Source organism: Trichomycterus rosablanca, chromosome 8, assembly GCF_030014385.1.
Source record: "Trichomycterus rosablanca isolate fTriRos1 chromosome 8, fTriRos1.hap1, whole genome shotgun sequence".
Classification (NCBI taxonomy): Eukaryota; Metazoa; Chordata; class Actinopteri; order Siluriformes; family Trichomycteridae; genus Trichomycterus; species Trichomycterus rosablanca.
The window spans coordinates 23,264,837-23,290,102 of record NC_085995.1 but is presented as its reverse complement, the minus strand read 5'-3'; the positions used below and the strand labels follow the sequence as shown (position 1 = coordinate 23,290,102).

Here is a 25,266-nt window from a genome sequence, read left to right as displayed (position 1 = left end):
GCATTAGCATTAATGCCTAGTTTAAATAGTTCACGCGTTCCCCTCGCGCTCGCGTTAGTTTAGTGCAGAGCGGTAGAGAGAACAGAGTGGCGACACTCCCATAGGGAACCGTTGGAAAGGGGGCGGGACATATTTTCTGTGCAGCTTCCGGGTTGTGGAGCTCTGTATAGTTCCAAACATCCCATAGAGCCCCATTCATTTCCACTACTTATCAAGCATTTTTAGCTGTTTGTTGCTTTGTTTTAAAAAAAATAATGAATTTGATGTCATTAATATACGTAATACTGTTATTATTTAGCATTTGCTCAGCACTAAATGTTACATGTTTATCTTAATTAATAGGTATAACTGAATTTAGCTTAGTCAGCTAAGCTAAATTATTGACACTAGAGTCTTTTCACCTAAAATTGATTAATTAAAAGTTGATTAATCAAGAGTCTTGTTACAGAAATGATAATAAAACATCAGAGCCATAATAAATCATTATACTTTTACTTTCATTCTTAGGTACATTTGAAGGTAAATTTAGTTTAGTACTTTAGTGGAGGTAAAGAGTATTTTTACTTTTACTACTACTTTTACTGGAGTAATATGTTACCTTGGATATCTCTACTTCAACTCAACTACATGGTTTGTGTACCTTGTCCACCACTTACATTAGACAAAATGAACTTGTGCATATTCATAATGAATTAATTCATGTATTACATGTAGGAATAAATTATTACTTACTCATGAAATAAGACATGAATTAATGCTATTTCATGTACCTGCACTATAATGTTAAAGGTATTGGTACGGTAGTGTGTTTATGAATCTGTTCATTCAGTGCAGGTAAACCTTATGAATCCAGCCACATGGCTTAGTGTTTAACCAAAATGATTATTATTATGAATCCTCAGGAAAGTGAAGGGAGATTAGTTTATGTAAAAAACAAAACATAAAAAACTGTCTAATCTCTGTACTGTATATTGTCTCTACTACTTAATGATATCGCATTATGTAATGTATGCTAATATAATGTACTGTGTGTTAACAAGAACGACCTATTAAGTCATTATAAACATCAATCTTCCACTTCATATACCAAATTGATATTAAAGCAGATGCAGTAAATGTAAACGCAGTTGAAAATACCCAGAAATTGTACAAATGTTTATTATTTACTGTTTAATATTTCACTCACTGCTGCCTGTCCCATATGAGAACATGACAGCGCCGGGTTTGTTTGGAACTATTGGAGGGTTACATGAACCACGTGACCGCGTAGCGGCGAGATCAAGGAGTGTCGCAACTCTCTCTATCTACGGCTCTGGTTTAGTGCACGCGGGTGTGGTGCTCGAGCTGTCCCTGTGTGTCGGATATCAAACCCAGGTTAGTACTTGTTTATTTACCTCACAGATTTGAATAATTCTGCAGTTTCATTTAAAAAAAACTTGAGAAGGGGGTTAGTTTTCAGGTTCTGTTCTTTTTCTGTGAGCAAACAATTATATACAACAAATGTATTGACCGTGTGTATTAAAAGTATGAAATGTTTGATTTAAAATATGCATTCAGCAACATTGGTGGTGTAGAAATTTCTAGAATATCACAAAACTCCCAATTCCTTACTAGTAATTATAACTGACTACAGCTGTTGACTTATTTTTACCAAAGTGAACCAGCTAAATAGGAAAAGTTCAAAAAGCTTAGGAATATTACTTAAACCTGTCTATAAGCAATTAGGACCAAAGTTTATCTGTACAAATTATCTGTCTGTAAGTAAAAAGTACATAAAACTTTGGTATTTTTGCCAAATGTGTCACTTTAGGATAGAAATAAATGTTTTCAATTGGTCAGATAAAAACTGCACAAAAGTTTTGAGACTTGGAAGATGTGGAAGAGTTCAGCTCTAAAATAAGCATTATTTTTGCTGATAAACTTTTGTATAGAAAAGTTAAATACAAACGGCAACATTATAAGAGATTTGTTTGTTTATTAGGATTTTAAAGTCATGTTTTACACATTATAAGAGAACGTTAATATGAAACACTGTGGATAGTTAAGATTAACCAAAGCTATATGAAATCCTGTTAATACTGAAAATCAAAGTTGTATAAAGAAAGAGTCAGTGAACATGCTTTTATTTTTACATGTAAGAGTGAAAAGAGTGCAGCTTAATAATGCAATAGATGTGAAGAAACAGCACTGCTACAAACCTCAAATTCAGTGATGTTGGGACGGTATACATTCATTGATTGTCTGTTTTACCCCTGCTTTATGGTATTCGGGGTCGCGGTGGGTACAGTTCATCAGACGAAAGGTAGGAACCACCCTGGACAGGTCACCAGTCCATCACAGGACAAACACTCGCACACACACACCCAGGGCAATTTAGTATCTTCAACTGGCCTGACTTCATGTCTTTGGACTGTGGAAGGAATGTGATCTTATTTAATACAGAACAGAAATGAACTAAACAAAAAATTGCCCCCCCTTAACTTCATATTTGGTAGCACATTATTTGGAACCAATAACTGAAACAAGTCTTTTCCTGTATCCATGAATGTATTTCTTACACCTTCCTCTACGGGAATTCTTTTGCCAACTGCTTCAGGTCTCTTAGTTTTGAAGAGTGCCTTCTACCAACTGCTGTTCTAAGATGTCTCCTCGGGTGTTCGGTGGGATTTAGATATGAACTCATTTCTGGCCTCTTCAAAACTCCTCAGCACTTTGACTTCATACATTAAAATGCTTTTGAAGTGTGCTTCGGTCATTGTCTTGTTGGAAGACCCCTGACTTCTGATGGAGACCCAGATTTCTGACAGTGGGCTTTACATTGTGCTTCAATATGATAAGTCTTCAAATTCCATCATGCCATGCACACAGTTAAGGCATCCTGTGTCAAAAGTAGCTAAGCAACCCCCAAAACATCCATAAACCTCCACCATATTTTACAGCAGGAACTGTGTTCTATTTTTTGTAGGATTTACTTAATGTTTTTGTAAGTGGTATAATTATGTGCTTTACCAGCTTTCCAGCTTTCTTTTAGCATTAGTGACCTTCTGGTTCTTTTACCATAGTGCCCTATTTCATTTAGATGGTCACAGCTAGTGAGAGCTGACATTGTTCAGCCTGAATTTGAGGTTCTTGCAATTGCAATCTTTAATTAGTTTTTCTCTTTCATCCACATTTAGGCAGGTGATTGACATGAGATTTGCTCTTTGCTTCTTTCTTTTCTCCAAACTCATTGTACATGGAGTCAGAGATTGAGCCACTTTCCCTCCAGTTAAACTGGTTACAAGTGGGATTTCTATACTGCCAGCACTTGTTACCTGCCACAAGTGAGTTTATTTATGATCGAAAGGAGCATCACATGATTGAAGTCCAGTTATTCCTTACCATTTTTAGAAGGTGCCAAACATTTTTACCTTACCATGATAAAGTGTTAAAACATTAAAATTAAATGACAAAATGGCATGGGTAAAAAGGTAGTGCATAACAAATCATAAAATATGACAATGTAGGCCATAGCAGATTCTTTGTAGCCTTGGTCACACTCAAATCACTGAAAGACATATTCTGACAGAATGCCTTAAATACGATAGGGAAGGACAGCAGCTATCTATGAACTTAATGAAAGATATCCTCAATTGGAAATGATACTAAACTTTTTCACAAATATATAATTGAGGGCTCGTATGTAAAGCAAGAAATTGTTTAGCTAATACAAAGATCCTATACCTATACCATTCCTGTCTTGAAAGAAATTCAAACAAATTACTCAGATATGACTTGATGTACCGATTGTTTAATCTTAATTTTTACATAACATATCATACAGCTATCCAAACTATTTCCCCATTTAACTAACAGCACATTTTAAGCACTACTTACATGTTAATATTTTTTTTTTTTTTCTCTAAAGGTAATGGCTCATTGTCTGTGGCGATATCGCTGGCGGATCCTACTCTGCATATGTACACCATGCATAGTGACTGGATGTCTCTTGGTCTATATCGCATTAGCTCTGTGTTTCGCCATCACTCACACCTACCACGGTGGGCCATCTGGCACCCTAATCCCACTACTGGATGACTACTTTATAGCAAAGGGAACTAACAGTTCTAGCCTTCTGGCACCCCATCCGATGCGGCCATTCTGGAAAGAGGAACTAAACCGAGAAGCATTTTGGAATCTAATCCAGCATGTCATGGATCGTCAGCACAACACCATTCTACGAGCCAGGAAAAACATTTCAGAAAATGGCAACAGCACATTGCATTCACTTAACAAAACTGGGTGTTTTTCAAACTCTGACAAAATGTGGAATCCATCTGATTATTTTAGTCTGCCCCCTCAAATACAGAGGTTTATCAAGTACATGCGCTGCAGAGACTACCCACTGCTGATCAACCAGCCTGGAGTGTGTGTCAGTAAACAAAATCAAAGTGAAGCCCCGATGTTGCTGCTGGTCATAAAATCACAAGCAGAAAACATTAAAAATCGTCAAGCTATTAGATTTACATGGGGTCATTCAGGTCTGGTGAGGGGACAGGTAGGGAGAGGAGGACTGGTGCGCAGGGTTTTTCTCTTGGGCAAGACTGAAGCAGGAAGCAAAGCAGATGTTGAACAGGAGAGTAAAACTTATGGTGACATCATAATGTGGGACTTTTTAGACACTTTCTTTAACCTGACACTGAAAGACGTCCTGTTCTGGGACTGGTATGCCAAACACTGCGCTAACTCCCGCTTTGTTTTCAAGGGTGATGATGATGTATTCGTGAGGACTCCAGCACTCCTGGACTATTTAGATAGACAAAAATCAAAGGAGTTTGTTGCTGGGGACCTAATCACTGCTGCTTTGCCTGTCCGCTCGGAAAACACCAAGTACTTCATCCCTCATGGTTTCTATAAGGGCAGTTACCCATCATATCCTGGTGGAGGAGGTGTGGTCTACTCTGGTGCGTTGGTCCCGAGGCTTCTCGCCATATCCAAAAGAGTTCACTTGTACCCCATTGATGATGTTTACCTGGGAATGTGTCTTGAAAGGTTGGGGGTCATTCCTATCCACAACCCAGCTTTCCTCACTTTTGATTTTACTGAATCAGAAGCAAAGGAGCCTTGTGCCCACCACACCATCCTGATGGTCCATAAACGGAGTCCAGAAGAAATGCTGAAGCTCTGGATAGAGACGCTTGAACCAAAATCTGAATGCAGAAACACTCCGCTAAGAAAAGCACTGACACTATAGGTAACCAACAAACAATAATATTATTGTGAAACTGGCTGAGCCAGACAAGACTGGTGACTGGTAATTTAACTAATAATCAGGGGTAAAAAGCAAAAATGTTACTTAAGTACTGTTTAAAGTACATTTAAAAAAATCCATTACTCTAATAAAAGTAAGCATTTAAATAAGGACTCATGTACCAAGTAAAATACTCAAAACTTGTTACACAGAAGTGGGCAACAGTGTTGCCTTACAGCAAGAAGGTCCTGGGTTTGATTCTCAGGTTGAGCAGTCTGAGTCCTTTCTTTGTGGGTTTCTTTGTGGGAGTCTCGCGTCTTTGTGGGTTTCCATGGATGCTCCGGTTTCCTCCCACAAGTCCAAAGACATGCAGTCATTGCTACCTCTGGCAACTTGTCTGGGGTGTTTCGTACCTTTTGCGAAGTGAATCAGACCCACTATGACCCTGAGTAGGATGAAGTGGTGGTACAACAGACAATTAATGAATTAATGTTACACAGAATTAAATAAGATTCAACTTTTAATCTCAAAGGCAGCAGGTAATATGGGTGTAGCACAGCCTTTGGGTCAAAAAGACCTGGGTTCAATCCACACCTCTGGTTATTGTTTGAGGACTGGCATGTTTTTCCTTTGTCTATGTGATTTCTTTTAAGTAGTTTCTCCATCAGTGTAGCCCCCCCTCCAAAAATACGCCAGAATGTAAATTGCTTACAACAAATTGCCTTTAGGTTAGAGTAAATTGTTTGGTTTGTAATGCCTCAATTGTCCCACTGTATGTTTAGTGATGAAGGTGCAAATTTATATAATAATGTTTTACAGGCCAACAAGGGCAGCACGGTGGCTCAGTGGGTAGTACTGTCGCCTCACAGCAAGAAGGTCCTGGGTTCGATTCCCAGGTGGAGCAGTCCGAGTCCTGGAGTTTGCATGCTCTCCCCGTGTCTGTGTGCAAGTGAGGTGAATCGGAGATACAAAAATTGTCCATTACTGTGGTTCACATTAAAAACTTGAACTGTTACTCTGAACTTGTGTAACCGGTAACTATCTGTCCTGTCATGAATGTAAAACATGATGTTAAAATCCTAATAAATGAAAGTCTCCTCTGTAAAAAAACATTATACTATGTAACATGAGTTATGTTCCATAATTATGTGGTGTGAGTTCATTATAATCCAATTGTTAAAACGCAGTGTTTAAGGTTTCAGCCAACATTTTATGAACATCAAAAAACAGGGTTAGCATTACACAGAAAAACTTTTAAAATCCCAAATGACTTTATAATGCAATACTAAGGGTGTAGTAGCCATTTTTATGAAACACATTATGTGTCATGAACCATCAGTCTGTTTTTAAAGCATTGATCTGGCTTGCAATTATGTCTTTCTCCATTCAAAGAGATACAAAGGAGCCTGGTCTTGTATTACTGAAAATAACTGAACAAGAGCAGCAACAATGACCCTGTAAATTAATCTAGGTGTTGTCTTTATTATTTTGAGTGTGGTACAGGCATCAGATTCTAAATCTGTTAATATTTTCATAATATAATGAAGTTGGTCAGTGAAAACATTAGACATTTCTTTTTGTATTTTGTCAGTTAAATAAAGGTTTGGGAGATTAACCGAACCAAAGATTCTTGTTTTATGTTCCAACCTTTATAAACATGGGGTTTTAATATTATAATGTATAAAATATTAAGATAAATATGTAACATTTGTATATATATTACACCTTTCTCACACCCAAGGAATGTTTGTTGTGCCAGTTCACTTGGTTGTCAGGGTTTAGCCTGGACATGCCACTTATGTGTAGGTGTGTAGATTTGAGGAGTCATGCTTGTAATTGTGGCTTTTAAGATGAGTTTGCTCTGGATTAATCAGGCAACCCTAAATATACTTCACCACCTTTAGTTTGTCCACATTGGAGACGTGTTTGCAAGAATGCAGAACACATCTGAGATGAGCTTTAGTAATTAAGAGTTTAGAGTATGTAACTATCTGGGTGTGTAGTCTAGCAAATTATGGTTAAATATTTAAGCCAGTAGACTATGGTAAACATACAGTTTACTGCCCGAGGTATTAGTGCAACGTACTTAAAGCAACCACGTCTTTTTTGAACTTGTGTCTGTCATGTGTAACCCTCTGTGTTTTGGCCTAAATAAAATACATTATGTATTCCAGTGTGTACATGGTTGACATAGAAATGTTTAGAAATATACAGTCATATTGTTTACATACACTCACATAGTTTACAGGGACATGTACTGTATGTCATGGTAGTCTTTGGATTTCAATGCTGGTTGTATCGTTGAAGACTTTTCTGTGTGAAAACTGTCTGGCAACTGCAACCATGTTGAATAGGTCAGGGTGGGGGTCTGCAGTGGTGGAAGTATACAAACTTTTGGCCATAATAATAAATAACAATGAAGCAAACTCTCTTTTATGTAACAGGAACATAAGACATGTTTACAAAACAAACAAAAAAAAACAGTTTATTGCCATATGTACATACATTATGATACAATGTTTTTGTCAATGCAACAAATCTTTTTGAAACCTATAATCGTATATATAGAAATCATTTACATCTGAAATACATTTGGACATTAACTGGTGATTTTTATGTGGATCTAATTATTCCAGATATTTAAGAGAGCATTACCACGGCTTTTTTATTGTTTGAAAAGTATGTAAATGGTTCTTGCCACTAAAAAATAGGATCTTTTAGCTTAATTACAGTCCACAAATGATTTAACTTAGTCAGCAGCATCTGCAACCTCTATATTAAACCTCTGCAACCTCAGAATATTAAATTATTTACAGAATTCACCAGTCAAAAGTTCCTACCTATTCATCTTCTTCATTCTCCTCCTCTTCATCTGAGTCATTAGAGTCTTCCTCACTCTCACTGTACTGAACTGTGGCTCTGTTTGTGTTTACAAAAAGGTCGCCATCATCGTCAGAGTCACTGTTGCTATGCTCGTCCTCTTGCTCTTCGCAATCATTCTCATCTTTCTGCACTTCCTGCTTCCTGTCCCCACTCTCACCATCCACTTTGAATCCTTTTGGCCTACAGGACAAGTTCCAGTTTATTAATTGTTAAATATGACTTGAATAAAAACACAGACAAAAAAAATCTTTATTCACTTTTGCCAACCACTTCGGCCCAGACGTACTGGGCACAATGCAGTGATGGACAGAGTGCCAAACCATCTAACAGCATCACACATTAACACACACATTCACACCTACGGGCATTTTCAATATCCACTGATCCACTGATTTAACACATTATCAGCATGTTAAAAAAGGCAATAAAATGCATTTACCAGACACCAAGTTTCCTTAAATACTGGATATGGTCTCTATACAGAATAAAACTGATTTCTCCTTTCACCTTGTCACCCTCCTCTATAGGATCTACAATCACAAAATCACCTGCAAACAGAATATAGTAATGACATTAAATAATTTTACATTGATAATGTATTTGTTACATAGTTTAAATATTCAGTATCAAACCAACCTCTTTTAATCCAGATGTTTTTGCGGAACTTTGTGGGCATGCTAAGCAGAAATCTCTCACCACTGTCTGTTACAGCATTATGTAGGTTATTGCCATTGGTTCCCAAAATCTGCAAGATTTGAAGACATTTATTAGCACCACCTTATTAAGCTTCAGGCATGTAATCAGTTCTTTATTTTATATATTTATTTATTTATTTTATTTATGAAAATAGCACTTATTAAGATTCTATAAATCTATTAATCTTGATATCCATTCTACTTTTACATTTAAAAAAGGTTTATTACAGGTGGAATAACCTTACTGGACAATATGACCTAAAATGTTATTAGTATGACCAAAAAAATATATTAATAATATTAATATATCACAAGACTAAATTACAAAACATTTGTAAAGGACATCCTTCTAATACAGACTGAATCAACCAGATTAAAATATTTGCTGTGTAGTGAAACAGTGTCCACTGACTATTTTATAGTGTTACAGCTGGCTGTACAGATGTGAAGCCTGCTCACTGAAGAAAGAGGAAGAAATCTGCATTCAGGCTTTTGAGAACAAGTGCATCAGAAAACTGTGGAAAATCTCATGAAGGAAGATGACCACTGAGCAGGTTTACAGGATAGCCAGAACAGAACAGGGAATACTGAACAACATTAAGCCCCGCAAGTTATGTTACTTTGGGTGTGTGATAGGGCACCTACACAACATGACAAAGGCAGAGTGTTATGACAGGACTTGTGGAAGACAGGGAAGACCAATAATGGAGCTAGATTGACAACATTATCAGGTGCTAGTCTGCTACATCTGAGCCATCTGAGCAGACAACCATCGTAAAGCAATGACGACATAGTGACAAATATAGAACTCACCAGGATAAAAGCACAATGTTATATCTAGTGTGTTCACACCACACACCAAAAACCAAGCATCAGTCTTTATTTTTAATAAATAAATTGGTTAGTTACAGCATATCATACATGACCTTTTTAACTTTAGTTTTATAGAATATTGGTTAACCGTCAACTAATGATGCTTGGTCAATGAATAAAAGGACCTGGCAAAATGAGAAAATCAAAAAACTGTAGAAGCGTCAGTATCTTACCCTCATGATCTGCTGCTTCTCACTGGGTGTGACAAACTCTCCAAGAACTTCTTTGACTACATGCTTGCGCTTGGTTGCCTTGGACATGGTTGATTATTTCTAAGCTTTTCCTTTTCTGTAAAAGCGGAATTGGTTTTGTAAATGTTAACTATATTCTACATTTCAATTTAGTGACCTGAAGTCACAGTTGGTGTTCAACATTTTAACGTACAGAATAACATCAGGTCAATTGATCTTCAGGGATAGTAACTGTAAAGAAGAGCACTTTCAGAGCCCTACAAAATTACCTCCAACAGGATACTGATGTGCCTGTTTCAATGGTAGTTTAGTGGTGACCAATCAAAATGGAACCTTTAAGTTCCCATGCTCTATTAAAATTGATTAAAAAACCAAAGTGGAACAGAAAATCACACTTTTGTCCTACTTATTAGTTACATTGTTGATTACATTACTGACCATCATATAAGATTAATTTATGATGACACGTCAGTCATATTGACATGTTATCATTACTTAGTAACAATAATTATAAAATTAAACCTTTATGTGGCAAATGTGAACCTTTTTTTCTTTATCTTGAATCTGAAACAGGGGTTCTCTTAAATATCCATGACAATGATCCACCACTGACCAAAGTAAATAAAAACTAATATCTAACAGCTGCCAGTTCACTGAGCTGATCAACCGCAGTTTGGTTTAATGAACATAATAAATATTTAAACAAATTGTATTACATAACCTTTACAGTTTTAATTTAATACAGTTTATAAACACCTCACTGCGATTTAACCTGACTGACATGATCGAGTTTGCTAGAAAGACCTCATAGTTATTAGCATGCGACTAGTAGGCTACTAACCAAACTAACGTTTAATGTGTTCATGCGTTAAACGTTTTCATGCATTCACTAAAACCACATCATTAAAATAAAAACCTCACTGTACCTACCTAGAAACCCGAAATATAAATGTAAATATACTGTGTATTTGGCTGTTTGGTACATCGAAGATAACTCCACACGTTAGCAAAATTCCTAAACGCGTATCGCGCATGTGGGACTTGCTTCCGGTTACTGCCGGTTACAAAAGGCATTTGCATTGTGGGTAATGTAGTCCAACTGATATTGTAAACTAAACTACAATGCAGCAGTGGTTCTGTTCGTCACAATGTAAATGTAACTTCGAGTTTTAACAGAAATACTAATGCAATCGGATACATTCAGCCCCTAAAAGAGAATAATGATTTATAACTTTAATCTTTTCTGTACAGCTAGATTTTGCTTAAAATTTATTCTTTATGAGCGAAATTATAATAGCAAATAAATAATGAAAATGATGTATTTTAGTGTAGCAGAATATTTTGTTAATACTGTCATATCACAATTATTCAACCCCTACATAATATTGCTGATCACAAAATATACTGCTAGTCTGTATGATCTAAAGTTAATACGCAACATGATTAAACCATTGGGAACTTAATATCGATCCTTAATTTGCTTCAGCTATGTTTTAAATAAACACCACACAGAGATGCAAGTGTTCAAGAGGTGTTGCAAACACCTCACGAGTTTGAGAGATCAGCTCTGGTGTGTTGGCGTGTTTTACCGCTGAGCCACCTAAGTGCCCTTAAATGAAACCTTCAGGATAACTGGACTTTCCAGCATGATAGCAAAGACACATTTACAAGCAAATCAAGACCTGGTTAAGGAATCTGTCCTGGTATGCGAGCCAGATCCAAATGCCCCATGATGGACTGGCAAGCTGTCTGGAGTGTGTTACTGCACTGCGCCCAGTAATGGCAGGAAAAAGGGACCCACAATTTAAATGATGAAAAATTAAATGAAATAATAACACTGTATAATTAACCAGTTGCAAAATGAAATGTTATTACAAAAATAAAGTATGCTATTACAGACAGAACAAAGCAGATATAAACAGACTGGAATTTAATAACTTTATTCAGCAGTTTTTTGTAACAGCAGTTTTTTGTAACACTTTATGATTTGTGACAAACTTTCTTTATTGTATTTCTATTCTGTCCACTTTAGATGTCCAGCAGTGGTGTTTTAATTTAGGTGTTTCAGAACATGCAGCAAAAGATGACAGAATAACAAAAGTATTTATCAACACTGAAATAAACTAGTGTGAGCTTCCAAAATCATTATGCAGTCCCATGTTCAATTATGACACAATATTTTAAAAACAATGTAACAACAGTTCAAAACTATTATTAAATAATCATTTTAAAAGTTAGTACACATAAATATGCTAAAAATAATAAAACAATAATTATTAAAAATAAGATTAAATGTAATGTTGAACCTTTTTAGTCACAGCAATGCTATTTGAAACGGAAATTGTGGTTTTATGAGGTACTTTGAACACACATGGGCAATGGATAAGATTAGCACATCTGTGGGTATTACCTTAGGTCCCCATGTAAAACTAATCCCAACTGAATGGACCCATGTCCCATACCAAAACTAGAACAAAATGAATATAAGATCTGAAGCAAAAAACAACTTGTCTCTTCCTTTCCATGGTGTGAATGGACATGTTTGGTTTGAGGTAAAATCTCTTGCCCTACAGATAAATAAATACTCCACAGGTCACATCTTGAACATGTAAAACAAGGCTCTAAAGATTCTAATAACTTATGGTAAGTGTGTTTCTGTGAATGTTCTTGTGTGTTTGTGTTTATGTTTGTGTGCACTCATAAGCTCATATAGATTCTTAATTAATGAGTGCAGATGAACACATCTTGTTAATCCCACACAGTCTGGATCCTCTGTACAGGTAGTAGTAACCCTAAAAAGACACAAGAAAAAAAATAATTTTTTTAATATATCCTGTTATCAAATATGTTATCACCTCTTAACATTTTACATAATCTAAACATAATGTGAAATAATCACATATTTAGTGTGGTAAAATGGCTTAGCAACATTTGTACATCTTTAATATAAATAAAAAATAAGATTTTAAAATATTTGTGGCCCTCAGATGGCACTGCACGAAAAACCAGCATGCCACTGTGATAAATATAGCCACATGGGGTTGGGAATACCTTGGAAAACGGTTGTCACTTAACACAGCCTGCCACTGCATTAAGTAATGCAATCTTAATCTCTATTATGAGATAGAGAAAAAAGATAAAAAGAAAGCCATACATACTGTAGATTCAATGCAGAAACATGGCCAAGTTCTCTGTGTCTGAGCTCATGTCAGATGGACAGAAAGACACAAAAATGTGTGCTGTGGTCAGATAAGTCCACATTTCAGTTTGTTTTGGAAACAAATTAATGTTAAATTCTAAGATTCCAGGAAAAGAGGTCACAGAAGCTTGGAAGCACTTAGCAAATGTACTTATTAGAGGTTATCAAGAGATGTTTCACCAAGACATTGGGGGTTAAATACTAGTGCAACGGACGCTTCATGATCTCCTGCATTTTAACAGATCTGGATTGCCACCTCGCACTCTGTGTGTATGAAGCCACACTGTTATAGCGTGTGCTGAATAAGACCTGTCTTACTGAAACTTAAGTCTAAAACTTTATTTGAGTGTGTTGCAGGTATCAAAATATTTTTTATTACAAAATACAATGAAGTTGGCCAGTAAAATATAAATAGTAATATCTTTGTACGTTGTCAGTTAAACTGAGGTTCACAAGAATTAACAAATCAAAGATTCTTGTTTTAATTGCATTTCACAAACTTATTCAACTGCATGTCCCAACCTTTCTGGAAATGTTTGTAGTTATAAGCACCAGATACTGCAAAATAAAGCGATTTGTTCTGTCTGATCAGTGACTAAACATTTCTGGATCTGTCTTACCTGCTCACCGTAGTCTTCTCCCCAGCTGTTCTTAATAGCCCAGAATGGAATTCCATTACCTGCACAGACACATAAATACACTTTTTAAAGATGTATTCCAGTGCAAAAAGACTGAACTTGGCAATTTTAAGTCGTTTGAATACCTCTGTTTTATTTTGAAGGGTACTCCCAACATTTTATTTTTAACCATTTATAAACCTCCAAGATACTCTGCACATTTTATAGATGAATTTGCTGAACTACTGTCACTTATCTCCACTGAGTACAGCTTCTTCATCATAACTGGGGATTTTAACATCCACTTAGATAATAACAAGGACAACAACACCAAAGAACTTTTTGGACTTTTTGACACATTTGGTCTATTGCAACATGTGAAAGGGCCTACACATACTCGAGGGCACACTCTGGATCTAGTTATTTCTAAAGGTCTTAACATTTCCTCTGTTTTGGTCAAGGACTTGGCCCTCTCTGATCATTTTTGTGTCTTCTTTGAAATGCTGATCACTCCAGATGCTCAAACTAGCTCTGTTTCTGTTAAGAAAAGGTGCATAAATGAAAGCACTAGTTCTCAGTTTATGGAGGCCATAGCTATATCACCAACTTTAATTGCAGAGTCAGTTGATGAACTCCTGGATAACTTTAACGTGAAAATATTGACTGTCATGGACGTGGTTGCTCCGGTAAAAGTCATGAAAACGTTGAGCAAACAGAAAGCACCATGGCGTAACACAATGATGGTAATGGCTATGAAAAAAGAATGCAGGAGAGCTGAACGTAAGTGGAGGAAAACTAAACTTCAAATCCACTATGATCTCTATAAGCAAAGCCTTTGTAGTTTTAACTCAGAGTTAGGCAGGGCTAGACAGCTGCACTTCTCTAAGATCATTAACAGGAACATCAACAACACCCGCACTCTATTCAACGTGGTCGACAAGCTTACAAATCCTTCAAAACAGATCACGCCAGAACTTCTGTCCACAGAGAAATGTAATGAGTTTGCTCATTTCTTCTGTGAAAAAATCAAAACTATTAGACTGACCATTAACTCCACTCAGTCAAACAATAAAACCATGCTGCCCCTACAGACACCTAAAAATAACATGACTATTATGTCACAATTTAATACAATAGACCAAAAAACTCTGGAGAAAACAGTTCAGCATCTTAAATCATCGACATGTTGTCTCGACATGCTGCCATCTGAATTTTTTAAAACTATTTTTAACTCTGTAAAAACTGATTTGCAACAAATAGTTAATGGCTCACTATCATCAGGCGTTTTCCCAAAATCACTTAAAACAGCTGCCATTAAACCACTCCTAAAAAAGAGAAATCTGGATGCGTCTGTGTTAAACAACTACAGGCCGATCTCAAATCTTCCTTTCATAGCTAAGATCATTGAGAAAGTTGTCTACAATCAAGTCAGCAGTTTTTTGAATTCCAGTGGTTCTTTTGACAAATTTCAGTCAGGCTTTCGAGCTCACCACAGCACTGAAACGGCTCTCATAAAAGTGTTAAATGATCAACGGCTGAATAGTGACTCAGGTAAAATATCAGTTCTGGTTTTACTGGATCTTAGTGCAGCCTTCGACACTGTAGATCATAGAATACTGCTGGACAGGTTGGAAAACTGGGTTGGACTTTCCGGAACAGTCCTTAATTGGTTCAGGTCTTACTTAAAAGACCGCAGTTACTTTGTCACTATTGGCAGCTATGAATCTGACAGAGTGGCTATGACATGTGGAATCCCCCAGGGATCAGTTCTTGGACCTCTCCTGTTCAATCTTTATATGCTGCCATTAGGCCAAATGCTACAGGCTAACAACATTGATTACCATAGTTATGCAGATGACACACAGATATATCTGGCTCTCTCACCAGATGATTACAGCCCAATAGATTCACTGTGTCAGTGTTTAGAGGACATCAATAAATGGATGAGCCAGAATTTTTTACAGTTAAATAAGGACAAAACAGAGATTGTTGTGTTTGGCAACAAAGAAAAGAGGTCTAGTGTCATTGAACACCTCAGTTCCCGGGCTCTAAAAACCAAAGACCAAGTCCGAAATCTTGGCGTTCTAATAGACTCAGATCTTACATTCACCAGCCATATTAAAACCATCACCAAAACAGCCTTCTACCATCTTAGAAATATAGCCAAAATCAAGGGTCTAGTGTGCCAACAAGACCTAGAGAAGCTGATCCATGCTTTTATCTCCAGTAGGGTGGACTATTGTAATGGTCTCTTAACTGGACTTCCCAAAAAGACCATTAAACAGTTACAGCTCATTCAGAACGCTGCTGCAAGAGTTTTAACCAAGACAAAGAGAACTGAGCACATCACTCCAGTTCTAAAATCTCTACACTGGCTTCCGGTTAGTTACAGAATAGAATTTAAGGTGCTGCTACTGGTCTATAAATCACTGAATGGGTTCGGCCCAGAATACATCTCAGAAATGTTCAGAGAATATAAACCCAGTAGATCTCTTAGATCCATGGACTCAGGTCAGCTAGTAGAGCCCAGAGTCCAAACTAAACATGGTGAAGCAGCATTTAGTTGTTGGGCTGCATATAACTGGAACAGACTGCCAGGAGATATTAGATGTTCCTCAAACATAGAAATCTTTAAATCCAGGTTAAAAACTTTTCTTTTTTCTTGTGCCTATGATTGAGCTCGATATTTTTACTATTACCCTCATTTTACCATATTTCTTTTAGTCTTGTTTTAATTCCATATTCTCTAAACTGTAAGGTATATTTTACTATATTTTCTTTTAGTTTTTATGTTTTATTTGCTTATTTCTCTTGTTTTAATTTCGTATTTACCAAATTGTAGGGTATATTTTACAATATTTTCTTTTAATTTTTCAAGTTCTTAATTTTTATCTCTCTTGTTTGAATTTCATGTTTTTAATTGTAACTAAATGTTTGCAAGAAGTCTTTCTGAGGTTCTAGATCTCAGGAATGTTTTAATGCTTTTAATTTTTAATTTTTCCTTATGTAAAGCACTTTGAATTGCCACTGTGTATGAAAGGTGCTATACAAATAAACTTGCCTTGCCTTGCCTTGCCTTTATTCTTTACATGAACTTTTAGTTTGGCACAGGACAGTCAACATTGAAGTTAACTGATACACAGTGCTACAGGCTAAACACATGAAGAGACAGGTCATGTCTCTCTCTCTCTCTACTATTTCTTCCTTTAAACCTCAAATAGAAACTTTTCTCCCATTGATGCTTTGCTTCTTAATGTAAAGCCTCCTTGGGCATGTCAAAGGCGCTATAAAAATTAACTAATAATTATTTTTTTTTATTTTAGATCATAAATTATTTTTAATAAGGTTTTTAAAAACAACTGTGCCTTTGTCATTATAAAGTGCATTTGTAAATACTGACTAGCTGACAGATTATACACGTGTGTTTAAAGCTACATTAAAAATACTTCCACATCAGTGCAGCCTTATTTTCAGACTGAATAAGTGAGGAAAACAAAGTTATACTGGTTTAAACACGATGTACCAAATAAACTTTTTTTTGTTTACTAGCGAACAAAGAGGAAAATGCTCACGTTCTCCAAATCCAACAAGTAGCACAGCATGATCAATCATCCAGGGGTTGCAGAATATCTTCAGAGGGTGTGACACTCCATTTTTATAGAACTGCAAAGAGAAAGTACAGAGTCAAAAGAGTGAGTCAGAGTTTGACCTGTTTCACTGTACACAGTACTCCTGATGTGGGTTGCCAGCTAGATAAAAATTGCTTTGTAAACAGCTTTCACTACTGCAAATTAATAACAAAATCCACAGTATAAGTTTTTGCAGCCAGAGCCAATAGCCTCCACTATACGGAAAAGTCTTTTCACATATTTTTGTGGTGTGTCTGTGGGAATTTGTGACCTTTTTTGTTAAAGGTGCACTGATGTCAGACACTGATATCGATGTTCAAATTTATTTCAGAAGTGTTTATTGGGCTTGAGGTCAGGGCCCTGTGTAAGCAACTAATGATTCTTTATGCTAAAATCATCAGGAAATGCCTGTCCTGAACGGCCCATGAAGTTAAAAGCATACAATTTATTTAACATAATTGATTGTATACAATTGGAAGGGGTGTTTACATATTTTGGCCATATAGTGTATCTGAGGAACAGCATTTAGCAGACGCTCTTATCTAAAGTGACTTCCAATCTGAGCAAGTGAGGGTTAAAGGCCTTTTTTAGTGGCCCAACAGTAGTGAAAGCAAGTGTGCTGCAGGCTTGAAGAAACTAAGGTCCAGACAGGCTTGTTCACATTCTGTCAAACACATTATCAGACATCTCGTCTCCCGGAAGTTCAGGGAGTCCACCGCACATACATAGCCGCTTCCTGATGCCCGCAAGTCAGATAAAATCTCCCGGAATGTAGAACGAGCGGCCAAGAGCGCACACACACACACACACACATTCACACGCACGAGACACATACTTTTTTCCCAATCGCGTATTAAATCCGTTATCCGATATACAATCTAGCGCACTGTGTAGGGAACATAAATCAATTGTTTAATATACTGTCTAGTGCACTATGTAGGAAACATAAATCCATTATCTGATATACAACTTAGTGCACTATGTAGGGAACATAAATCCATTATCATGAGCGATAAGGATTTGCGGAGTAATTGTCACTTGCTTCTCGCTGGACCAATCAGGTCGCCGCTCTTTGGAACCGCAATCCAAAATGTCTGCACCCTTGTTATCAACATCGAGCAGTGAAGACGAGGATTATAGGACCAGAAAACCTTCTAAATCGCCCTAACAGGGTTACAAACAATTTAACATGCATCTCACGTCCATAAAGAACGAAGACGCAAAGGATTTTACTCGCACGCGGTGGGATACATTCAGAAACAGCATTAAACGCTGGCTTGGACTGCAGGGTGAGAGCCAGAGGATAGCAGAAACATATAAACATTGTATAGAAATCGAATATGAGGATATTCCAGAAGATGCTGGATTTCCCCCCATTTACTACAGGCGTTTCATAGACATAAAGCGCTTATATGCTGCCGAGAAACGCGTCACACTGTGTCCTGAAGCTCGAGATAATAATGTGGGAGACGAGTCCTAGTAGTACCTCAACAAGTGATTGCCCAACAAAGAAAAAGGAGAAGTACATAACTGTTGCAGGCAGAAACGTTTTTAGCAGGTAAGAAAGCAAATACACACACATTTGAACCTATATATATATATATATATATATATATATATGTATATACAGTGTATCAGAAAAGTGAGTACACCCCTCACATTTCTGCAAATATTTTATTATATCTTTTCATGGGACAACACTATAGACATGAAACTTGGATATAACTTAGAGTAGTCAGTGTACAACTTGTATAGCAGTGTAGATTTACTGTCTTCTGAAAAGAACTCAACACACAGCCATTAATGTCTAAATAGCTGGCAACATAAGTGAGTACACCCCACAGTGAACATGTCCAAATTGTGCCCAAAGTGTCAATATTTTGTGTGACCACCATTATTATCCAGCACTGCCTTAACCCTCCTGGGCATGGAATTCACCAGAGCTGCACAGGTTGCTACTGGAATCCTCTTCCACTCCTCCATGATGACATCACGGAGCTGGTGGATGTTAGACACCTTGAACTCCTCCACCTTCCACTTGAGGATGCGCCACAGGTGCTCAATTGGGTTTAGTCCATCACCTTTACCTTCAGCTTCCTCAGCAAGGCAGTTGTCATCTTGGAGGTTGTGTTTGGGGTCGTTATCCTGTTGGAAAACTGCCATGAGGCCCAGTTTTCGAAGGGAGGGGATCATGCTCTGTTTCAGAATGTCACAGTACATGTTGGAATTCATGTTTCCCTCAATGAACTGCAGCTCCCCAGTGCCAGCAACACTCATGCAGCCCAAGACCATGATGCTACCACCACCATGCTTGACTGTAGGCAAGAGACAGTTGACTTGGTACTCCTCACCAGGGCGCCGCCACACATGCTGGACACCATCTGAGCCAAACAAGTTTATCTTGGTCTCGTCAGACCACAGGGCATTCCAGTAATCCATGTTCTTGGACTGCTTGTCTTCAGCAAACTGTTTGCGGGCTTTCTTGTGCGTCAGCTTCCTTCTGGGATGACGACCATGCAGACCGAGTTGATGCAGTGTGCGACGTATGGTCTGAGCACTGACAGGCTGACCTCCCACGTCTTCAACCTCTGCAGCAATGCTGGCAGCACTCATGTGTCTATTTTTTAAAGCCAACCTCTGGATATGACGCCGAACACGTGGACTCAACTTCTTTGGTCGACCCTGGCGAAGCCTGTTCCGAGTGGAACCTGTCCTGGAAAACCGCTGTATGACCTTGGCCACCATGCTGTAGCTCAGTTTCAGGGTGTTAGCAATCTTCTTATAGCCCAGGCCATCTTTGTGGAGAGCAACAATTCTATTTCTCACATCCTCAGAGAGTTCTTTGCCATGAGGTGCCATGTTGAATATCCAGTGGCCAGTATGAGAGAATTGTACCCAAAACACCAAATTTAACAGCCCTGCTCCCCATTTACACCTGGGACCTTGACACATGACACCAGGGAGGGACAACGACACATTTGGGCACAATTTGGACATGTTCACTGTGGGGTGTACTCACTTATGTTGCCAGCTATTTAGACATTAATGGCTGTGTGTTGAGTTATTTTCAGAAGACAGTAAGTCTACACTGCTATACAAGCTGTACACTGACTACTCTAAGTTATATCCAAGTTTCATGTCTATAGTGTTGTCCCATGAAAAGATATAATGAAATATTTGCAGAAATGTGAGGGGTGTACTCACTTTTGTGATACACTGTATATATATATATATATATATATATATATATATATATATACACAGTGCCTTGCAAAAGTATTCAGCCCCCTTGAACTTTTCAACCTTTTGCCACATTTCAGGCTTCAAACATAACGATATGAAATTGTAATTTTTTGTGAAGAATCAACAACAAGTGGGACACAATCGTGAAGTGGAACGAAATTTATTGGATATTTTAAACTTTTTTTAGAAATACAAAACTAAAAAGTGGGGCGTGCAATATTATTCAGCCCCTTTACTTTCAGTGCAGCAAACTCACTCCAGAAGTTCAGTGAGGATCTCTGAATGATCCAATGTTGACCTAAATGACTGATGGTGATAAATAGAATCCACCTGTGTGTAATCAAGTCTCCGTATAAATGCACCTGCTCTGTGATAGTCTCAGAGTTCTGTTTAAAGCGCAGAGAGCATCATGAAGACCAAGGAACACACCAGGCAGGTCCGAGATACTGTTGTGGAGAAGTTTAAAGCCGGATTTGGATACAAAAAGATTTCCCAAGCTTTAAACATCTCAAGGAGCACTGTGCAAGCGATCATATTGAAATGGAAGGAGTATCAGACCACTGCAAATCTACCAAGACCCGGCCGTCCCTCTAAACTTTCAGCTCAAACAAGGAGAAGACTGATCAGAGATGCAGCCAAGAGGCCCATGATCACTCTGAATGAACTGCAGAGATCTACAGCTGAGGTGGGAGACTCTGTCCATAGGACACAATCAGTCGTACACTGCACAAATCTGGCCTTTATGGAAGAGTGGCAAGAAGAAAGCCATTTCTCAAAGATATCTATAAAAAGTCACCTGGGAGACACACCAAACATGTGGAAGAAGGTGCTCTGGTCAGATGAAACCAAAATCGAACTTTTTGGCCACAATGCAAAACGTTATGTTTGGCGTAAAAGCAACACAGCTCATCACCCTGAACACACCATCCCCACTGTCAAACATGGTGGTGGCAGGATCATGGTTTGGGCCTGCTTTTCTTCAGCAGGGACAGGGAAGATGGTTAAAATTGATGGGAAGATGGATGGAGCCAAATACAGGACCATTCTGGAAGAAAACCTGTTGCAGTCTGCAAAAGACCTGAGACTGGGACGGAGATTTATCTTCCAACAAGACAATGATCCAAAACATAAAGCAAAATCTACAATGGAATGGTTCACAAATAAACGTATCCAGGTGTTAGAATGGCCAAGTCAAAGTCCAGACCTGAATCCCATCGAGAATCTGTGGAAAGAGCTGAAAACTGCTGTTCACAAACGCTCTCCATCCAACCTCACTAAGCTCGAGCTGTTTTGCAAGGAAGAATGGGCAAAAATTTCTGTCTCTTGATGTGCAAAACTGATAGAGACATACCCCAAGCGACTTGCAGCTGTAATCGCAGCAAAAGGTGGCGCTACAAAGTATTAACGCAAGGGGGCTGAATAATATTGCACGCCCCACTTTTCAGTTTTTTATTTCTAAAAAAAGTTTAAAATATCCAATAAATTTCGTTCCACTTCACGATTGTGTCCCACTTGTTGTTGATTCTTCACCAAAAATTTGTATATATATATACAGTGTATCACAAAAGTGAGTACACCCCTCACATTTTTGCAAATATTTCATTATATCTTTTCATGGGACAACACTATAGACATGAAACTTGGATATAACTTAGAGTAGTCAGTGTACAACTTGTATAGCAGTGTAGATTTACTGTCTTCTGAAAATAACTCAACACACAGCCATTAATGTCTAAATGGCTGGCAACATAAGTGAGTACACCCCACAGTGAACATGTCCAAATTGTGCCCAAAGTGTCAATATTTTGTGTGACCACCATTATTATCCAGCACTGCCTTAACCCTCCTGGGCATGGAATTCACCAGAGCTGCACAGGTTGCTACTGGAATCCTCTTCCACTCCTCCATGATGACATCACGGAGCTGGTGGATGTTAGACACCTTGAACTCCTCCACCTTCCACTTGAGGATGCGCCACAGGTGCTCAATTGGGTTTAGTCCATCACCTTTACCTTCAGCTTCCTCAGCAATGCAGTTGTCATCTTGGAGGTTGTGTTTGGGGTCGTTATCCTGTTGGAAAACTGCCATGAGGCCCAGTTTTCGAAGGGAGGGGATCATGCTCTGTTTCGGAATGTCACAGTACATGTTGGAATTCATGTTTCCCTCAATGAACTGCAGCTCCCCAGTGCCAGCAACACTCATGCAGCCCAAGACCATGATGCTACCACCACCATGCTTGACTGTAGGCAAGATACAGTTGTCTTGGTACTTCTCACCAGGGCACCGCCACACATGCTGGACACCATCTGAGCCAAACAAGTTTATCTTGGTCTCGTCAGACCACAGGGCATTCCAGTAATCCATGTTCTTGGACTGCTTGTCTTCAGCAAACTGTTTGTGGGTTTTCTTGTGCGTCAGCTTCCTTCTGGGATGACGACCATGCAGACCGAGTTGATGCAGTGTGCGGCGTATGGTCTGAGCACTGACAGGCTGACCTCCCACGTCTTCAACCTCTGCAGCAATGCTGGCAGCACTCATGTGTCTATTTTTTAAAGCCAACCTCTGGATATGACGCCGAACACGTGGACTTAACTTCTTTGGTCGACCCTGGCGAAGCCTGTTCCGAGTGGAACCTGTCCTGGAAAACCGCTGTATGACCTTGGCCACCATGCTGTAGCTCAGTTTCAGGGTGTTCGCAATCTTCTTATAGCCCAGGCCATCTTTGTGGAGAGCAACAATTCTATTTCTCACATCCTCAGAGAGTTCTTTGCCATGAGGTGCCATGTTGAATATCCAGTGGCCAGTATGAGAGAATTGTACCCAAAACACCAAATTTAACAGCCCTGCTCCCCATTTACACCTGGGACCTTGACACATGACACCAGGGAGGGACAACGACACATTTGGGCACAATTTGGACATGTTCACTGTGGGGTGTACTCACTTATGTTGCCAGCTATTTAGACATTAATGGCTGTGTGTTGAGTTATTTTCAGAAGACAGTAAATCTACACTGCTATACAAGTAGTACACTGACTACTCTAAGTTATATCCAAGTTTCATGTCTATAGTGTTGTCCCATGAAAAGATATAATGAAATATTTGCAGAAATGTGAGGGGTGTACTCACTTTTGTGATACACTGTATATATATATATATATACAGTATATATACAGTATATACTGTATATATATATAATAATACAAAGGTAACATATACATATATATACTGCCTGGCCAAAAAAAATGTCACCACCTGGATTTAACTAAGAAAATAGGTAAGGATAGGATTACCTACCCATAGGATAATTACTGCATGGGTGATTATGTTTCAGCTGGCATCAAGTTATTTAACCCTAACTGATGCAGTGAGTAGCTTGTGCATGTGAAAAGACACACCCTGTGGTCGTGGAAAAGATGTTAATCTGTGCATGCATCAAGCAGAGAAAACATCTAAGGAGAAACTGAAACTACTAAAATCGGGTTAAGAACTGTCCAACGCATTATTAAAAAGTGGAAGGACAGTGGGGAAACATTATCTTCGAGGAAGGAATGTGGTCAGAAAAAAATCTTGAATGATTGTGATCGGTGATCACTGAAACGTTTGGTGAAATCAAATGGTAGAACAACTACAGTAGAACTCAGGGATGTTTAATAGTGAAAGTAAGAGCATTTCCACACGCACAATGTGAAGGGAACTCAAGGGATCGGGACTAAACAGCTGTGTAGCCTTAAGAAAACCACTTGTCAGTGAGGCTAACCGGCAAAAACGGCTTCAATTCGCTAGGGAGCATAAAGATTGAACTCTGGAGCAATAGAAGGAGGTCATGTGTTCTGATGAGTCCAGATTTACCTTGTTCCAGAGTGATGGGCGCATCAGGGTAAGAAGAGAGGTGGCTGAAGTAATGCACCCATCATGCCTAGTGCCTGCCGTACAAGCCTGTGGGGGCAGTGCTATGATCTGAGGTTGCTGCAGTCGGTCAGGGTCTAGGTTCATCAACATTATGTGCCCAAAGAATGAGGTCAGCTGACTATCTGAATATACTGAACGACCAGGTTATTCTATCAATGGATTTTTTCTTCACTGATGGCACGGGCATATTCCAAGATGACAATGCCAGGATTCATCGGGCTCAAATTGTGAAAGAGAGCTTCAGGGAGCATGAGACATAATTTTCACACATGGATTGGCCACCACAGAGTCCAGACCTGAAGCCCATTGAGAATCTTTGGGATGTGCTGGAGAAGACTTTGTGCAGTGGTCCAAATCTCCCATCATCAATACAAGATCTTGGGGGAAAATTAACACAACTCTGGACAGAAATAAATGTTGTGACATTGCAGAAGCTTGTGGAAACGATGCCACAGCGAATGCGCGCGTTAATCAAAGCTAGAGGCGGTCCAACCAAATAATAGAGTGTGTGAACTTTTTTTGGCCAGGCAGTGTATATAGTAAAAATACAGTATAATATATACATATGTATATACATATTCTGAAATTGCTTTGTCAAGAACTATTAATTCAATTGACTGCTAATATACTATATTTAAAAAAGAAGCCGTTGTGAAAGTTATGGTGCATAAAATGATAAATTCTTTCCAATTTTAATGTGTATTTACAGAAATGAGCCAAGATTTGATGCCAGCTACATGATTGATTTTCTGTGAGAACGTTTCTGTCAGATGGAAAAAAGAAAGAGGCACTGG

General features: G+C 38.3%; 3 protein-coding genes across 4 annotated transcripts in view; 1 reads left to right on the top strand and 2 right to left on the bottom strand.

Annotated features, from left to right (window-relative positions):
• Window positions 1-3,262: 3,262 nt before the first annotated feature.
• On the top strand, window positions 3,263-6,833 carry LOC134318986 (N-acetyllactosaminide beta-1,3-N-acetylglucosaminyltransferase 2-like). 2 transcript variants are annotated; one of them, XM_062999946.1, is made up of 3 exons: window positions 3,263-3,323; window positions 3,908-5,233; window positions 6,050-6,833. In XM_062999946.1, the coding sequence occupies exon 2, from the start codon at window positions 3,911-3,913 to the stop codon at window positions 5,231-5,233; it is 1,323 nt and encodes a 440-aa protein (XP_062856016.1). In that variant the 5' UTR covers window positions 3,263-3,323; window positions 3,908-3,910; the 3' UTR covers window positions 6,050-6,833. The 2 variants fall into 2 exon arrangements, with proteins under 2 accessions (XP_062856016.1, XP_062856015.1); XM_062999945.1 differs by lacking the exon at window positions 3,263-3,323 and having other exon boundaries at window positions 3,827-5,233.
• An 864-nt stretch (window positions 6,834-7,697) lies between these two features.
• LOC134319418 (probable RNA-binding protein EIF1AD) lies at window positions 7,698-10,890 on the bottom strand. Its single transcript, XM_063000590.1, has 5 exons — window positions 10,803-10,890; window positions 9,855-9,969; window positions 8,750-8,858; window positions 8,553-8,661; window positions 7,698-8,293 (listed from the first exon to the last, which is right to left on the bottom strand). Exons 2-5 carry the CDS (start codon window positions 9,939-9,941, stop codon window positions 8,071-8,073), a joined length of 528 nt encoding a protein of 175 aa, XP_062856660.1. The 5' UTR covers window positions 9,942-9,969; window positions 10,803-10,890; the 3' UTR covers window positions 7,698-8,070.
• A 1,613-nt stretch (window positions 10,891-12,503) lies between these two features.
• Window positions 12,504-25,266, bottom strand: part of LOC134318702 (cathepsin F-like) — a 141,144-nt gene continuing 128,381 nt past the window's right edge. Inside the window, 3 exon segments of the mRNA XM_062999637.1 lie at window positions 12,504-12,664; window positions 13,692-13,750; window positions 17,261-17,351. Coding sequence (XP_062855707.1) covers window positions 12,590-12,664; window positions 13,692-13,750; window positions 17,261-17,351 — 225 coding nt within the window. The 3' untranslated portion in view covers window positions 12,504-12,589.